Raw genomic sequence first — 17,278 nt, 5'->3', positions numbered from 1 at the left:
ACTTTTCTCTCACTGTGCCCAATCGAATCTTCCGCTAATTTGTTGTGTATATATTTCCGTTTTTCCATTTCCCTTTAATTATTATAAAAAAAGGAAAACAACAACAAAAAAATATAATAAACTGATTTTTTTATAAACTATACCCACTTTACTCTATCTTTCCAAATCTCTTCTGGCTTTCATCTGTTTTTCTAATTCTCTATGTATTTTCTAGGTTTTCTTCTACTTTTTATTAATATCAAATTAATTATATTGATATTTTTCATTTTATCTTCTTGCTTTCTCTTTTAATTCTTTTGAAAATTTAAAATCTAATTTACTATCTAAAAATGATAATTTTTTTAGATATCTTTTTTTTAAGTAATAGAAATATTTCCTGTATATTCTATACTTTTTTTTTTGGATTTTTTGCAATTTTCTCTACAAAATCTTTCCAATCTTCAAAATCTTTTAAACTTCATGAACTTTTTCAAGTATAGTATCTCAAACTTGGCATATCTATTTAATCTACATATATGTGTATCTATGATTACATATACATCTATCTTCTATATTTATGAAAAATATATCATTCTTTTCATTTTATCTCTCATCTTCTTCTGATTTTATCATTTTCAATTCCAAAACTATATCTATCTTCTCTTCAAGATACTTCTAATTATTATTTCAAAAACTTTAAACTATTTTCTATAAATGTTTCTTATCTATTTAATATTTTCTTTTTTAAAGTCGATGTAATACCATAATCTTAAAAATCTTAAACTCTTGAACTCTTTTCTAACCTTAATTTTTTTTATAATCTTTTCTAACCTTATTTTCTGTATTCTGCAAAAACCTTTTCCCCGTTTTCAAACACTTTTCTTAACTTTTTTCTTTCTTTCCGAAGAACTCCCACTATTTAAGCCGTAGGACTTCAACTACTTCTTCTATATATTTAATTTTTAATATTCATATATTTTTCTTAAATTAAATTTCATCCAAGGCATCGCTCAACTGTAAATCCCCATATCCCCTACAATCCCGTCCCGTCATGCCCATTTCGTTTTTGAATAAAAACATGAGATTTCAAAACTACACAAAATTAGTGATCCATCTGGTTTGTGAAATACTATAATTGCCATTTGTATCGCATCGAGCAGATCTTCTATGATCCATCAATCAACGAACCTTTCACTCGGGAGTTACGGGGTCTTTGAGGTACCGGGCTTGATCCATTAACCCTTTGTCAAGCCACAGGGGAGGAGAGGGGGGGGTGGACAAAGAGTCGTTAATTACCCGAGTGGCCAAAAGCAAATAAGCCAAATAGCTTCCATGTAAACACACAAAACCAAAAACAACAACACAAACAGAAACAAAATAATTAAAGCGCAGTCAGAGAGCTATTATGTAATCGACGCGGACGCGGGCAGAGGCTGCAACAGCAACAGCAGCAGCAGCGGCAGAGGCAAAAGTTTTGCAATAGTTAACAATGTAACGGTAATCGCCAAACGGGACCCAATCATGAATGAAGCTTATGGTCTGCGCGAGCTTTGCCTTTTACTTTCAATCACACGCGCTCAGCTAGCCATCCAGTGCTGGCGGGGAAAGGGGCGGCGGGAAAAAGCCAAATCAGCGGTCTAAAATCCACAAAAAAGGCTAAAAGGTAAGCAGTAAGAAAATGGGAACTTTGACCCGCAGATCTTGGTCATCCCATTGATGGATGTTACTAATGTGGGTTTGTGATAGATAACTTTCTTTTTAGTACTTATGTTTGTGGCTTATAATGAGGAAAGTGTGATAATGTATGTAAAATAATGTATTTTTTGTATGATTTTATACATATTTTTATCTATATATCATATATTATATTTTTATTACATATGTAAATATAGTACATATAGTTTAGAACCTTTCGATATGCGCACAAAATCAACCTTCAAAGGCTTCTCTCCTTTTCTTATGCATTTTATGGCAGGGAAAACTAGTATATTGAGCAACCAAACCAAATATATCTTTAGGCTTTAAGAATGACGCCAGTTATAAATTTACTCAAAATAAGGACTGAATTAACGACTTATAAAAAGATTCCCGTTAAATTAATTTCAGTTACTTAGTAGTATCAGTAGTACAGTAGTATCTCCTAACCGGTATCTGAAGCGGAAAGACTAAAATTCACATACATGTGCATTTCGAATTTCATGATCACTTATCTTGAAGGATTACAAGTCTTAAAATTTGGTAACAGCATATAGTACTTGATTTTTTGAGTAAGAACTTTGAAATATAAGCAATTAATTTATTTATTAACATCGTTTTTTGACACTATAGATCCAGATTTTTAGGTGGGTTATTTATGAGTGGTCTCCAGGACCAGGTTCCTAAGCTACAAAAATCAAACGTACATAGGTAAGAGGTGACTAAGAACTCAATCCAATCATGTTTTCTTAAAGTTTTAATTATTTTTTTGTTTTACTTTCTAATATATGTACTTCTATGCAATAATTCCCAAAAGGACTTAAAAAAAAAAAAGGTGATTTTAAGGGAAAATGAAAAAGTATTGTAGTACAGGGTATCTCATTGTTTTTAAGTACCTTCCTCATTGTTTAAAAATGAAGCCAAATTTTAGTATTCTTTCTATGACGTAAAAATAAAAAAAACCCGTAAGGAATAAAAAAAGAATACAGTCTTAAACTTTAAAATCCAGATTCCAAAAAAAAAGCAAATTAAATAAAAAGGCTAAAAAGCTGGGATGGCAACACTCCGGCAACCCAAATCCCGTTTTTCATGCAGACAACAGTAACAACAACAACTGCAGCAGCAGCAACAACAACAAGAAGAAGCAAGGCAACTGTGACAACACAACGGGCCCTCCTCCTTCTTCCACTCCCACTCGCACACCCATTCCCACTGTTCCACCACCCACCACCTCCTTTCCACCCGCCCTCCCCCGCGGGGATGCAAAGCTAAGAAATCAAAGCTTAGCTTTGCAAAACTTTGTCCATTTTTGTTTTTGTTTGTTGTGTGTTTTTGTTTTTATTTTGTTTCATTTTTTTGTGTTGTTGTGTTTTTAAGTCGCCGCTTCTGTTGGGGGCTGCTGTTGGCGTCGCCGCTGACGCTTGCGCTTGCGCCGACGCCGTGGCCGATCGGCTTCTTCTTCTTCTTGGAGCGCGGTATAAATCTTTTCAGTTGAGTTTGGAACGCATAACCGTTAAAACGTATAACCCTCCTGGAGCGGAAGTTTCCATTTCTTTCCATCTGGTATTTTGAAGTTTGAATATTTTTTGCGAGTGTTTGCGATACATATATATATTATTTTTTTGCGGTGTAATTGTCATATATTTTTGTGCTATTTGTGTTTGTGTTTTATTGTGTTAATTATTTCCATTATTATTTCTAATTAAAACTAAAAATATTTTTGAATTTAGAAAACATGCAGCGTTACCAAGTGTGCAGTGTTCTGGTCCTGGCCTGGCTCGCCAGTGGTAAGTAGTCGCAATGGAGGCCCCTTCTATTTAGGGCCTTGATCGGTGTAACAATTACCAAACCAACAATTATCGCAACCTTTCAATTACCAACTTGGCGTGTGTGTTTCTCTGGAGCTTTTACTTTCAAAAATTCCATTTGCAATCAAAGTGTCCAAATACGTATATGTATATAGTATCTTTTAGCCCAGACGGATAACCGTTAGACGGCTTTTGTTCTCACCTTAGTCGAGTTTAGATCCTAATCCAGTCAGTTACTGGTTTTAGCCGAAGGCTAACCCCACCTATCAGTTACCAAAGCTCCAATTGGTCCAAAAAACTTAACCCTGAGCCACCAGACCCCATGGCTTTTCAACTGATTTGCCATGCAGATCATGTGCAATCGGGGCGCGATCACTTTTGCTTTTCGACTGACTCAGCAGCCTGGCCTGGGCTGGGCTGGGCTGGACTGGGTCTCTCTCCCCAGTCCGACTAATAAACCATTAAAGTACACAGATATATGTGCATATCTGGTATCCGACAGCTTAATGAACTAAAACAAATGCCAAACGCGGTCAAAAGTAGAACTTGGTCCCGTCAAACCAGTTGACAATTAAGTAAGAATATACAAAAGCCTCCGAAAGCTATCAAATTATACCGATCTAGTTCTGGGCTACCCGACGCGACCAGTTTTTTCTGATTTCTTACCCAAAAGGTTGCTCTTTGGATCAACCGATTTGATCTTTCGATTTTGTGATAAAATCGATTAACGATTCCGCACTTTTGGATATCTGTAGAGAGGATATGGCTATGAATTATTCAGTTTTAAGCCGGTAGCTATATGGTTTTCTAAAGTATTGACTAGTTTTTTGGAATAACTACCTTTTGGAAACAATCCAACTCTCAAAAATCATATATTACCTTTTAATATTTTTAATTATCAATGGTTAGACTTTAAAACTTCATGATTCGATAACCTTAATAAAGATTAATGTAGTTTTAAATAAGAAACTGTTTTGCAAATTTTTCAATATTTTACACAAATATTTGCAAAATCAAGTCCAAATATATCAAAAAATCTGTTTTTCTAAATAAGGAAAATTCAACAAATAAACTATATCCTTGATAGAAAGATGAAATAAATAAAATTAGTTAGAAATACATTGATGGACTCCATAACTACAACAATAATTTAGCCTTAATACTAGACCGATCTCCCCGATAGATATGTATATCCAACCTACTGAAAAGATGTTATATATAATAGCTGGGCTTATTTGGAAAACGGCTTTTTCTGGAAATCGAATAGTAATCATACAATTTACTTATTTTTCAAACAGACAGATTTTAAAGAAGAGAAGATTTAAAAAGAAATATCCTTGATTGAATGGCAAATAATAGTCTTAATAGTCTTCTATCCTACTTCTTTTAATAATCAACTATAAATCGGTTTTGAAAAAAAATACTATCAAACCCCATGCTTTGGAAATCAGGATCGATACAGGATCAATGACACCGGCGTTTTATTGACATTTGAGTTTGTCTTTTTGTGAAAAATTACCGGAAATCTTTGAGGAATTTAAATATTTACGTTATGCTTGGTTTTCGGCTGTGGGGGTTTCGAGAAAAGCAACGGAAAAGTAGTCGACGTCAACCTGTTGCCTCGATCTCGATGGCATGGGCATTCCATGGCAACCATGCCAGCTTCCATTACATCACCGCCATCCGACGAAGATGCGCAAAAGTGTTGTGTCGTCACTTGCACTTGCACCAAAAAACCAGTTAGCTCTGGCCAAGAGATAGAGGACGGGGGGGAGGTGAGGCACTCTGCCACTTAAACAGACGCTCTGGCAGACAGGAAGGAAGTAGACGCGCCTGCCATTCGGGTTTGACAATGGTGGGAACAGTTTCCTCCGATTCATAAGCGATCTGTTTATAATTGTTATTCATTAAAGTTAAAAAAAAAAAAAACAAATTAAATATACGTTTTTTTTAAGTAGAAAATTTGAATATCTAATATATCTGAAATTATTTTATTTCTATCTTGGGCAAATGGAACCCAACAGTTCCTCTGGCTCTTAGAGCTCCTCTCTTGTCAGCCTCTTTGGGATCCAAAAACGAACCTTTTAGTCTTGGAGCTATAAAAACCCAATAATACAGGCAATACATAGAGTAGGTTTTTTAACTTTTTTTTCTTTTATTTATGTGGAACTATTTTTTTTGTATTACACGTAATAATATAACACGTAGTATTGGAAAATGGCGCCCAACAGTTCTTCTCGCTCTCCTTGTCGCCATCTCGTCAGATCATTCTTGGATCGTATTATAATTTATTTGAAAGAAACCCACAACAGGGACTCAAATAAAGGCTTTTAAATATTGAATATCTGAACGGTTCTAAATTATAGTTCTTCTCGCGCTTCTCGAGTCCTTTACCTGCCAGACTTTGGAATCTGTTTGTAATTGAAATTCGATAGAAAAAAACCAGAACTTCTTAAAAACAGGCAATACATACGGTTTTTTTTATTTAAATATTTAACCGGAATTATTTTTAATTTTAGTCCTTCAGAAAATGGCGTCTAACAGTTCCTCTCGCTTTCTTTGTCGCCATCTCGCTAGTCTTGGGGATTCTATGTAGATTCTAGAACGATCTGTTAATGTTTGATATTTAATATCTACAAATATCATACTAATACTAACTAAATGAAGTGCTAATACTAAATTTAACCATTACATACTTTTTTTTAAATTTTAATATTTTACCGGAATAATTTTTAATTTCACGTCTCTGTCGCCATCTTGGATGTTGTTAGAAAATGGCGCCTAAATGTTTCTCTCGCTCTCTTCTCTCTCTCTGTCGCCATCTTGTCAGACTTGGTGGTCCCAGAACAAGATTTCTATAATTGATCTTGAATAGGACTAAAAAAAAGGCTTGAATAATGGAAATACATTTTGAAAGTTCGTGAAACCATTTCATTTTTTAAATTTTAAGTCAGTAATGAAAAATTGCGTCTAAAAGTTCTTCTCGCTCTCTCCGTCGCCATCTTGTCCCTCTTTTTTTTGGTTAAAGCATAAAAATTAAATATTTAAATGAAACAATTTAAGAACAAGTTGATAATTGTGGGAAAAATAGAAGAAAAACCAACCTCTGACTTTATAAACTCACCCTCGAATCCATTACAGGACATGCCCTGGCCGTGGGCGCACCCGAGTGCCCCGAGAAGTACGGCGTCCAGGCCTACGCCCACACGGAGAACTGCGACCAGTTCTTCCTCTGCACCAACGGCACCCTGACCCTGGAGACCTGCGAGAACGGCCTGCTCTTCGACGGCAAGGGCGCCGTGCACAACCACTGCAACTACAACTGGGCGGTGGACTGCAAGGGCCGGCAGTGGGATCGTAAGTCGAGAAGTGGACACCTTCTTTGGATAATCTTAACCGCGTGTCCTTTCAGCCACTCCCATCTCCACGCCGGGCTGCGAGTACCAGTTTGGACTGTACGCCGTGTCCAAGGACTGCTCCACCACGTACATCAAGTGCGCCCACGGAGAGCCCCACGAGCAGGACTGCGACGCCGGCCTGGCCTACGACGAGCGCATCCACGGATGCAACTGGCCGGACCAGCTGCTGGACCACTGCAATCCCGAGGGTGAGTATATCCTAGATGTGAGATCCAAACGCCAACTAATCCTGGACTTGAACTTGCAGCTGTGGTGGGCTTCAAGTGCCCCACCAAGGTGGACCCCAACTCGGTGGCCGCCCGCTTCTGGCCCTTCCCCAGGTTCCCGGTGTCCGGCGACTGCCACCGCCTCATCACCTGCGTGGAGGGACACCCGCGCCTGATTAGCTGCGGCGAGGACAAGGTGTTCGACGAGCACACACTCACCTGCGAGGATCCGGAGTACGCCAGCGGCAGCTGCGCCAACTACGGCAAATAGGGCTATCCGACGATCGACCCCGAGACGAGGACCCTGTATATATAAAGAAAACTAATCTGCCTACCTATGTGTATAAAGCTCAAAGCCCCAGCTATCCTACTACTACTCCCTATCTCCGTTTCTAAAGCGTATGCTCCTCCAGCGCCCCTCCTGGCACTCCGAAATAATGTTTTGTTCTCCACCACCTCTGTTTCATTTTCCGTATTATTAACTTTCTTGTTGTTTGGTCTCCTTTTGTATATGAATCGCAATAAAGTTAATTTTATTTATTGTACAGCTCGGGTTACAAGTCCTTATTTAAGAGTTAAGCCTGGAAGGTGTCATTGCTGACCGCGACTATAAATACCCGGTACCCATCGAAGATCAAGGTAAAAATACATCAAATATTTAGAGGAAAAAAAAAAGAAGTAAAGCTAACTCTTAACTCTTAATTGTATTGCAATGTCGGTCATGGGAATCGATTGGATTGAGTCGTGGGCTTAGGCTTAGTACAATTTTAAATTCGAAATAAATACAATTTTGGAACCAACAGCAGCAACCGAAAAGTACTGGCAATTTTACAAACTAGCGCTAGGATAAAAGCCTACGATCTATCACATACAATAAAATACAAAATACTAACTAGTACATCTCTAGTCTGCAACCAGATTGCGTCCGTGCTCCTGCGGGGTGGAGAAGATGATGGCGTATATGAGGCCGTCGCGCACGGACTCCGTCGGTAGTCCGACGTTGAACATGAACTTGACGCGATGGCAGTTGGCGTCGGGGACGCACGAGTACATTGGATACCACCCCGTCTTGTTGAATACGACATAGATCTTGTATATCTGGTTGCGGTAGATGTAGACTGGCCGATCAAAAGTGAGGTCCAGCTGCGAATCGTATCGGACACGGGCCGTACAGTGGGTGTAGGTGATCCGCGAACCGTGCATATCCTGAATATGGGCGTATAACACCTCCGTGTAGCGTTCCGTGAACCCGGCCGACGTCATTTCCCCACACAGCACCCTCGTAGGTACCTGGACGCCTAAAATCCAAATATTGGTGTCGACTTGAAAGGTTACGCCAGCATCCGTAACGCTCGTGTTGCGGAAATCGAACTGGCGGGTAAGGGAGCGCTTACAGTAGGCGCGCACCATATCATTGTGCGAATTACCTGATGGGGCGGCTCCGGGTCCTCCCAGGGCTGGCACGGGTCCAGCAGATGGCTCGTTCTCGTTGGGCGGTAGTGGCGGGCCCACTGGTCCCCCCTCGTAGGCATCCCCAAAGCATCGCATTCCGGTCGGCAGAGGAGCTGGTTCCGGCACGCCCATCTGGTCCGGGGCTCTTATGCCCAGCTGCTGTTCATCGCCAAAGCCGAATCCAAACGCGGGGCCCATGCGGGGGTAGGCCGGCTGGGAGTTGCTCATCATGATTGGGCAACCGCCGCTGCGAATGGACGGCCCGGCGCCCGAAAAGCAGATCCCCGAAGTTACAACCGTGCTCGGGTGACGGTAAGCGGAGCCCAGCTCTCGGTTTCCCATTCGCAGTCCGGGCTCGTAGTAGTTCCGCATGCTCCGCGAAACACAGAAGCCCTCGGGCATGCGGCAGTCGTTCAGGGTTGGACTAGAGATCTTGATGAGTATGGCCAGGGCCTCGTGTTGCTGCAACAGCTTGGAGCGCGCCGGCCCCTCGGCGAACTGCTTAGGTGTCATCGTCAAAAAGCGGATCTTCTTGACGGCCTGGCGCAACATGGCTCCGTCCAGGATTGTGCGCTGGGCATCCATTAGGTTGATCATATTGGCGGCAGCATCGCCCGAAGCGTCGCTGTCGATGATCACCACGTCGTCAGAGGCGGCGGCGGCGGCGGCGGCCACATCGATCTCAACATTCACGGGCGGAGAGGCAGCTGATGCAGAGCTTCCGGCTGCTTCGGCAGCGGAGGCAGCCATTCCAGTTCCAGCTGCCGACGTCGACGGCTGGCTAAACGGATCTGACTCGAAGCTGGACTCACCTTCCTCGTCCTGGTGCATGTGCTGCACCATAGCCGCTACATCGGGCTCCATCTTGATCTCTTCCACCAAAACGTGGCCCCCCTCCCCGGTCGCCTCCCCACCGCTGGCATCATCCTCCTGGCCAGACTCGTTGAGCATGCCGCGCTCGTTGGCAAACTTGAGCAGGCAGTTGAACAAATCCAGCTCCGAGTCGATGTTCAGGCGATTCTGGTCCAGTATGGCCATCAGGGTGGGCACCTCGATGTCGAGGAAGCTGGGATCCGACAAAACCTCACGGGTGTTGGCGGCGATAAGGTCCATGCTGCTCTGCATTAGGCGCGGCTCATCGAAGAGTTTGGCGAATTCGTAGGCCCGACAGGCGTTTTTCGGGCTGAGATCGGCCCACAAAAAATGGGTGCAGCGCGTCACCACATGGGGCAGCATGTACTTTTTGGCCACATAGCACAGTTCACAGGCCTTGTCGAAAGAAGTAATGTGGATGCGGTCGGTGTAGATGTACTCCAGCAGAGCCTCAAACGCCTCGGGCTGCACATCCGATATGACGATGGGATCTGTCTTGTCCGGCAGGTTGCCGAAAAACATTGTCTCGAAAACTGGTGAGGCCATCGCCAGCAGGAGTTTGTGTGCAGCAACCAACTGCTGATTTGGCGGAGTGCCCACCAAGAAGCGGCAGTCGGCCCACTTTTCCGAACGCAGCAAATATTGGCCGCGGTCCTTTATTTCGACCAGGCAGTTTTGCCAGTCGGTGTCTTCCCCGTCCTACGGGTGATTAGCCGATTTAAGAAGGTTGAGAGTAATTTGTAACATGGGATTGCTTACCATTTCTTATTTATTTTGCCAAAATTCCGAGTGTAAACGCACTTTTACAAACAGTGTTGCAAACGTCCCAAGTGCAATGGCTATAAAACTATCGATAGCTAAAGTTTTCAACTGCAATCAATAATTTCTTGCACTTGAATACAAAATTAAGGAAAACATTTATAAAATTGAAAAACGGTGAAAAAAGATCACAACATTATATATATGAACAAGCCGATAACATCGGTGGTGCAACGATCGATATTTTTCAAAACAGTGTTCATAAGCGCGCATGTCAGTATTGGTAAGCGCGCACAGCAGTCGCCCGTTCGTTCTCCTCTTCTTTTCTGATAAAGCTGCTGTTTTGGTGCAATTATTGCCGCACATAAAAACTCGTGAGGGAATCAACGGCTGTCCGAGCATCAAACACAATCAATACGCCAATAAAAGAATTGGGGCGACAGCAGGGCTACCGGCAAGAGTGCATTCAGCTAAATATTATCGTTTGTCACCTGCGTGCGTGCGTGTGTTCGTGTGTGTGGGTGTGTGTTAGTGCTTTGTTCGGCTGCGAGGCAAGGAAATGGCAAAGAAAACCTACGATTTACTCTTCAAACTGTTGCTGATCGGCGACTCGGGCGTGGGGAAAACATGCATACTGTTCCGTTTCTCGGATGATGCCTTCACCTCAACGTTTATATCGACCATAGGTGAGTAGTGCGCCACACCGGGACACCCTGTACCTGCATATGTGTGTCAGCTGCTGTAGACGGCGGCAGTGGCAGTGGCTGCGACAGCGACGGCGGCGACTGCGACTGCGACGCAGCTGCGTCGACCCCGGGGCAAGGATATGCGTGTGTGTAATTGGGCGTGGCAAGGTCTTATCGGGTGGTCGTGAGGGGATCCCGAAACCACACGCACCTACATGCCTATCACCCGAGCGTGTGTGTGTGTGTGGGTGTGTGGGATCTTAGCCCTTCTGGACTGGTCGGGTGCCAGTTGTTTTTGTTGCTAGTAGCTCGAATTAGACCAGGTCTAAGCGAAAAACACGTAACCGATACGTGCAGGCATTTTGTCAGCTGTTCCCCCAGTTGCGGACTCCCGAACCCGTTATCCGGTGTCCGGATGAATCATCGATCTGTTCGCCTTGGCCTTCGTGACGTCATTGCTCTGATAATTGCTCTAATATATTTATTTATTATCTTCCCGCCTAGGAATCGATTTCAAAATCAAAACAGTGGAGCTGCAGGGCAAGAAGATCAAACTTCAGATATGGGACACCGCCGGCCAGGAGCGTTTCCACACGATAACCACCTCCTACTACCGAGGCGCCATGGGCATAATGCTCGTCTATGACATAACGAACGAGAAGAGCTTCGAGAACATAGTCAAATGGCTGCGGAATATAGACGAGGTGGGTGCTCGAGATCACATCTCTGAAGGGTATTCTTTTAATTCTTTCTCGTCATTATTGCTTTCAGCACGCCAACGAGGACGTGGAGAAGATGATTCTGGGCAACAAGTGCGACATGACGGACAAACGGGTGGTGAACAAGGAGCGCGGCGAAGCGGTAAGCAGGGCGGCTAGTTCTTGGAGCTATCTTCTAGCTTTTACCCTGTGTAGACTAAGGAAAATAAGCCAACATGAGTCATGCAAATGGGCATGAGGCTAGCTCTTCGTCGTACAAAGTCTATTCGGGCTATCGTGTGGGATTATTATGGAAAATATTTTATAATTCTAGGTTCTATCATAGTTCGCCTTTTGTTATGAGTCGAAATGTTAGTTAAAAATCCAAACTTAATGTAGAGCTCTTAGGGTACCATTGCTCAAAAAGAGGGAGATGGTATACTGTCATGCTTCAAAATAGGAAGTACTTGTAAAGTTTTGTGAATTCCCAACAGAAAGTAGCTGGCAATTTTGAAATGATAAACAAAAATCGAAGGCCGAAGGCAAAAACAAATTGCATAATAAAGTTCTACGTTTGGGAGCTCTCAATAGGGTTATTTATGGTGATTGCTATTCGCCGATCTCCGGGAGAGTGTGCGTGTTGCTGGGCCGCCAGCAATTATAATTATATATATTATTAATAATTATAATAATATATATATATAATTATAATAAAATATATATAATTTATAAATTAATAATTATAAATTATATATATTTCCACTGTGTTTACCCAAGCCATTCTAATAATCTACGTCGTCTCTGGTTGCGTTGTCTTTGTAGATTGCCCGGGAACATGGAATTCGCTTTATGGAAACATCCGCCAAATCAAACACAAACATCGAGGAGGCCTTCTGCGAGCTGGCCCAGGCCATTCTGGACAAGACGTCCGGCCGTGAGTCGGCCGAGAACCAGGAGAGGGTGATCATCGACCGGCGGAACAACGACAAGGCGCCGGGATACGCCGGGAAGTGCTGTGCGTAAAAGACCTCCCAACACTATGGATGATGGGTTGGATTCGATGGGATGGATATACGGGGGACAGTTTTTGAAACTGCTCCACACAGACACACACCATACACACACACAGACAGACAGAGGGAGACACATACCCGGACACCCGACGAAATGAAGCAATAAACCTAGGCCGCGTCGCCGGAGGGAACCATTTACTTACTAATAACTGGAACAAGCAACAGAAACAACCTACCTAAAGTTTAACGATATAAAAAATATTGTAATACGAACATTTGGAAGCAACTTTACAAGATCCATGATGGTAAAAGCAGAACACAAGGCTACGTTAGTTGACGCACGCACACAGACGACACTTGGACTCCGCAGCAGATTGCAGATTGCAGATTTAAGATTGGAGATTGAAGGGAAACCCTGGGATAAATGGATGAGCCAACCTGGGGTTTAACATTGTTAAGTTAGCTAACGCTTAGCGCGGACGAAAGATCAATATCGGTTCCAGAATGCAGACAGACACAAGCAACTTTTGTAACGCAACTTTTGATATATATATAGTCCTATGATTCCTTAAGCTCATTCGTCGATAATTGCCATTCGCCATCACGATTTCTACCTGTCTCCAACCGCCACCTACGACTCGACTTGTTTTGTTTTGCTTTGCAGCCTAGATATACATAAACGAATACATATTATACATTGGATAGTATCAAATATATATATGTAAAAACGCATAGGTTTTCCCGCTTGGATTTCCTAAAACATCAAGGCTCACTGTTTGGGCGTTTTCTTAACTTTTTTCCAAAAATAGCTTTTATATATTGTATGAATGTACCGCGTATGCATTTTTTTGCGTGCATTTTTTTTTTTTTAGGAGTGAGGAGTGAGAAGTGAGGATTGAGGAGGAGGAGAGCCAATCAGGTGGCGATCCCGGGTTTCTCATTATTAAGTTAGCGAACGCGGACGGAAGATCGGTAGCTTGTATTCGGCGGCCTCGACGATCAAACAGAGGAGGCCCATCACCGCTCCCGTATCCCTATAATTTTATTCTACATAATTATTTTCGTTTAATACTTATTACGTGTAAACTGTATATGGATTTAGCGTAGTTGTCCACACCAAATGATTAACAGTTTATTATTATGAAAAACAAATTGAAAAAAAAATGCAAAAAAAGAAACAAAAAATATATAAAAAACTTAAACCATGTCATATAATCCTTAGTCTTTGTCTTCTGGGCGGCTTGGTATTCAAAAAGGCAAAAGCAACTCACCTCCGGGACTAATCTCTTTCACACCAAATATCACTTATAAATGGAGTTATTTTTTTAGAAAATTTAAATTTTTATTGCTCCCTTGCCGGATGCGATAGCTATACTGAATTTTTTTTTAAGATTTGTTTTAAGTCGTAATTTTCCCGGGCTCCTTAGGTCGGTTTTGAAAACCCAAAAGCTGAATTTCAACTTAAGTACTATGGGCGAGATACACAATTTTTAGTTCATAATTTTCATAATAATATTTAGCTTTTTGGCTTTTTGCATTAAAAATAATAAAATATTTCTTTCAAAAATACCTTTTTTAAAATATAATCAAGCAGACGATTTTTTCCGATTTTCAATGCAAGAATGAAAAGAAATCTAACATTTAAATTACGACTTCTTAGAATTCATTAAATTTATTGAAGTTTATTGAAACACTAGTTAAAACAATTTAAACTCAATGAAGCCACATATTTTAAATAGCTTATAGCGGAAAAAAAACATAAAAATATTTAATATTTTAAAAAGTGTTTGTTGACTTTAGCTCGTTAATTGCAATTTAGGAAATTCTTGCGAGGGTTTTTGTTAAATTTTCATAAAATTAACGGGTAATTATCTGTTAACAAATGCACGTTTTCGCTTAGTTTAAAATTTTCTGCTCTCGTTACACATCTAATAGAGATTTTGATTAAAAACAAAAAACACATCATAAGTTTTCCATGCGAAATAATTAAATGTAAAACGCCCAAAGATAAAGATTCAAAGCTCATTCAACATTTTGCAAAGCAATATTTTCAGGGAAAAAACTGGTATGCATTAGGTAGCTATTGTGTTATTATTTTACATTTATTACATTTTATTTATTTATTATTTTCATTGAATTATATTATAATATATACCTATATGGTACTTCTATAAGTATACGTATGTATGAATATGTAGTGGACTTTGAGCATTCACATTTTACTCTATTAGTCTCTGGAAAATAGTCCCAGATGCATATGGAAGCAAAAGGATAAGCTTAGCTTCAGTGCCCTTCAGTCGGACCTTCAAAAAACCTCGAAAACCTCGTTCTTCGGACTTCGATTCATATTTTACGGCATAGAAAACCATGAACGATCTATTCCCCTTATTCCTATGGGGAAAATTAAATGTTTCCCATAGTAATAGTGTATTGTCCAATAAATTACAAAAGCTAACTTAATTAAAGTCACTTTTCAGAAAATAAAAACAAATCTTGGAACTTTTTGTCGAAGAAAAGGAGAAACTTCTATTTCAATGAACATCTAAAGGCTTGTGATTTGGTGCAAAAATATTGATTAAAGACAAAAATAGAGTATACAGACTGTAGTCTGTATTACAGAGTACAATATTAAAAAAAAAATCTGGCAAAGGCTCGAAAAATTAGCAAAAACTTTTATATTTTATTGCTAGTTCTATGAACACAGCTGTTGTATGTTTACCGATGATCCGATTGTCTCTATGATCGTATGAATCTAAAGACGTATATGCGATTATATAGGTGATTATGTGTGATTATATATATTATATATGTGATTCTGGGAATCAAGGATTTAATAGGTATGATGGAATACATTTGAACTTTGTTAGGTGCATTTGAATACATTTGAACGAACATTAGGCTTCAGTCATTTTTCCAAATAAGAAACACATTTTTTTGCCGGAATTTCCCCAAAACATCTATGATAATATAATAGATTACAAAATAGATTAAACAAGTTGAAATTAAATTTCGGAAAAATCAATGCATATCGATACATGTGTATATAATACATACATTATATACCCAAACATATAACATTAGCATTAGCCAGTTCCTCGGAGGTGCATTAATTCTTATTGAGCAATGATGGAAAAGCATCCTCCTTCTGCCTTTTTGGCAATAGTACTTGTATTTTTTGCCCTTTTTCCGTATTTTGTTACGTGCAATGAAAACCAATTTGTTGATATACAAAATGGTATAAACAGTTTGTCGAATATCTTAAGGAAATATAATATCAAGTCGAATATCGACAATAAGGTGAAGTTTGTAAAGCTGCAGGGGGCCATCGATGAGATTGATACCGCCATGCTGGAACACAAGGGAAACGCCAAGGATAAGCTGCCCAGGATTCGGTATTTGAACCAAACTCACCTACGAGAACTGTGTGTCCTCTGTCTTCGGGTGGTGAACCTCCATCAACATCACCTTCGACATCTTCATCCCCAACATACATAGGCTCTAGCAACCTCTCGCCACAGGAAAAGAACGTGACCTGGAACATGACGACGCTTTTCCAGTCCGCTAAGCTCGGGAATCTATTTAAAGAGTTAAAGCATGATGTCCACGATGATTTCGGACCAGGTGGCTTCTACGACAGAGAGAAGATCTAGAGAAGATCAGAGAGAAGGAACTACAGGAGAGGATCTGAGTTTTCCTCTGAGTCAGAGGAAATGAGGAGATTCGTCTTTCGTGGGTTTTTTTTCGGTGTGATCGGTGGCCTGATTTTTGGACCGATTGGTGCTATAGTAGGTTTCGCAGCCGCCTTAGCACGTACATATGGTATCCTTGAGTTAGCCCATTGGCACCATAAAAAAAAACCTATAAGGAGCGTATAGAGGCTATTGAACAGTTCTTTACGGTTCTGGATAAGAAAATTGACGAGGCCACTGTCTTAGTGAAAAAAATCGAGGATGCCCTGGGCCAATAATGTAAGTTTTTCCGCCAAAAACTCATTATTTTCAATACTATAATTTCTACGCTTTCCTTCATTTTAGAATGAAGCGATTTTGTTTTCTGAACATGCTCATTTGCAAGTCGGATTTCTTCCAAGCATCTAGAATCTGAAGAATCAGTGCAGAAACGTGGACTGGCATGGATACAGTGCCCCCTCCTAACAGAAGATCAAGTCCAGAGCCCGCCGAGTAGCCTCCACATTTTGCAAAGGCCAACGATCAAATGCAAAATGTATAATAGCCGAGTCGGGCCAATTTCAGGGAATTTTGGGTCTCATTATCGATCAAATGGCTATATTCCTATTTTATTGGCTATATTCCTACATATTCCGTGGAGCGATTCCAAAGTGGAGTGCATAACGATTTTTCCGAAAACCGGCTTTAAACTCTAATGCATTGAGAATAAGGGTCTAAACTAGTTACTAGTTTAAAACCAACTATTTTCCAACTATTTTCGACAACAAAAAATAGTTATTGAGACAAGTTATTTTACACGGCCGGATCCAGAGAGAACTTATAGTACTTTGTTATCCTTAATAGTATCCAAAATCGTACGAATGTTAAAAAAAGCGAATTTTACAATACATGTAAGTAAAAGTTTCCCAAAAACCCATAATTTTTATCAGTTTAAAGTCCTAAGTACAAACTTCGAAGTACATTCGGGGACTTGCACCGAAGCCTTCAATGCCTATACTTTA

General features: G+C 40.7%; 3 protein-coding genes across 4 annotated transcripts; 2 read left to right on the top strand and 1 right to left on the bottom strand.

The window, feature by feature from the left end:
• Positions 1-3,150: 3,150 nt before the first annotated feature.
• Peritrophin-A (Peritrophin A) lies at positions 3,151-7,652 on the top strand. Its single transcript, XM_017245267.3, has 5 exons — positions 3,151-3,237; positions 3,405-3,461; positions 6,624-6,839; positions 6,895-7,089; positions 7,149-7,652. Exons 2-5 carry the CDS (start codon positions 3,410-3,412, stop codon positions 7,376-7,378), a joined length of 693 nt encoding a protein of 230 aa, XP_017100756.1. The 5' UTR covers positions 3,151-3,237; positions 3,405-3,409; the 3' UTR covers positions 7,379-7,652.
• Positions 7,630-14,015, bottom strand: LOC108127933 (uncharacterized). 2 transcript variants are annotated; one of them, XM_017245266.3, is made up of 4 exons: positions 13,860-14,015; positions 10,192-10,324; positions 8,535-10,131; positions 8,089-8,478 (listed from the first exon to the last, which is right to left on the bottom strand). In XM_017245266.3, the coding sequence occupies exons 2-4, from the start codon at positions 10,192-10,194 to the stop codon at positions 8,234-8,236; spliced, it is 1,845 nt and encodes a 614-aa protein (XP_017100755.2). In that variant the 5' UTR covers positions 10,195-10,324; positions 13,860-14,015; the 3' UTR covers positions 8,089-8,233. The 2 variants fall into 2 exon arrangements, with proteins under 2 accessions (XP_017100752.2, XP_017100755.2); XM_017245263.3 differs by having other exon boundaries at positions 7,630-10,131.
• Positions 10,467-13,803, top strand: Rab10 (RAS oncogene family member Rab10). The gene is made up of 4 exons (XM_017245268.3): positions 10,467-10,877; positions 11,382-11,581; positions 11,649-11,738; positions 12,398-13,803. Exons 1-4 carry the CDS (start codon positions 10,751-10,753, stop codon positions 12,596-12,598), a joined length of 618 nt encoding a protein of 205 aa, XP_017100757.1. The 5' UTR covers positions 10,467-10,750; the 3' UTR covers positions 12,599-13,803.
• Positions 14,016-17,278: the final 3,263 nt, after the last annotated feature.

The sequence above is a fragment of the Drosophila bipectinata genome, chromosome XL, assembly GCF_030179905.1.
Source record: "Drosophila bipectinata strain 14024-0381.07 chromosome XL, DbipHiC1v2, whole genome shotgun sequence".
NCBI lineage: Eukaryota > Metazoa > Arthropoda > Insecta > Diptera > Drosophilidae > Drosophila > Drosophila bipectinata.
This window is presented reverse-complemented; position numbering and strand designations above follow the sequence as displayed.

Coding starts and splice junctions, on each gene's coding strand:
- Peritrophin-A (XM_017245267.3), top strand. CDS start 3,410: ATGCAGCGTTACCAAGTGTGCAGTGTTCTGGTCCTGGCCTGGCTCGCC. Junction 3,462..6,623: donor CCTGGCCTGGCTCGCCAGTG/GTAAGTAGTCGC, acceptor AATCCATTACAG/GACATGCCCTGGCCGTGGGC. Junction 7,090..7,148: donor GGACCACTGCAATCCCGAGG/GTGAGTATATCC, acceptor TTGAACTTGCAG/CTGTGGTGGGCTTCAAGTGC.
- Rab10 (XM_017245268.3), top strand. CDS start 10,751: ATGGCAAAGAAAACCTACGATTTACTCTTCAAACTGTTGCTGATCGGC. Junction 10,878..11,381: donor AACGTTTATATCGACCATAG/GTGAGTAGTGCG, acceptor CTTCCCGCCTAG/GAATCGATTTCAAAATCAAA. Junction 11,739..12,397: donor ACAAGGAGCGCGGCGAAGCG/GTAAGCAGGGCG, acceptor TTGTCTTTGTAG/ATTGCCCGGGAACATGGAAT.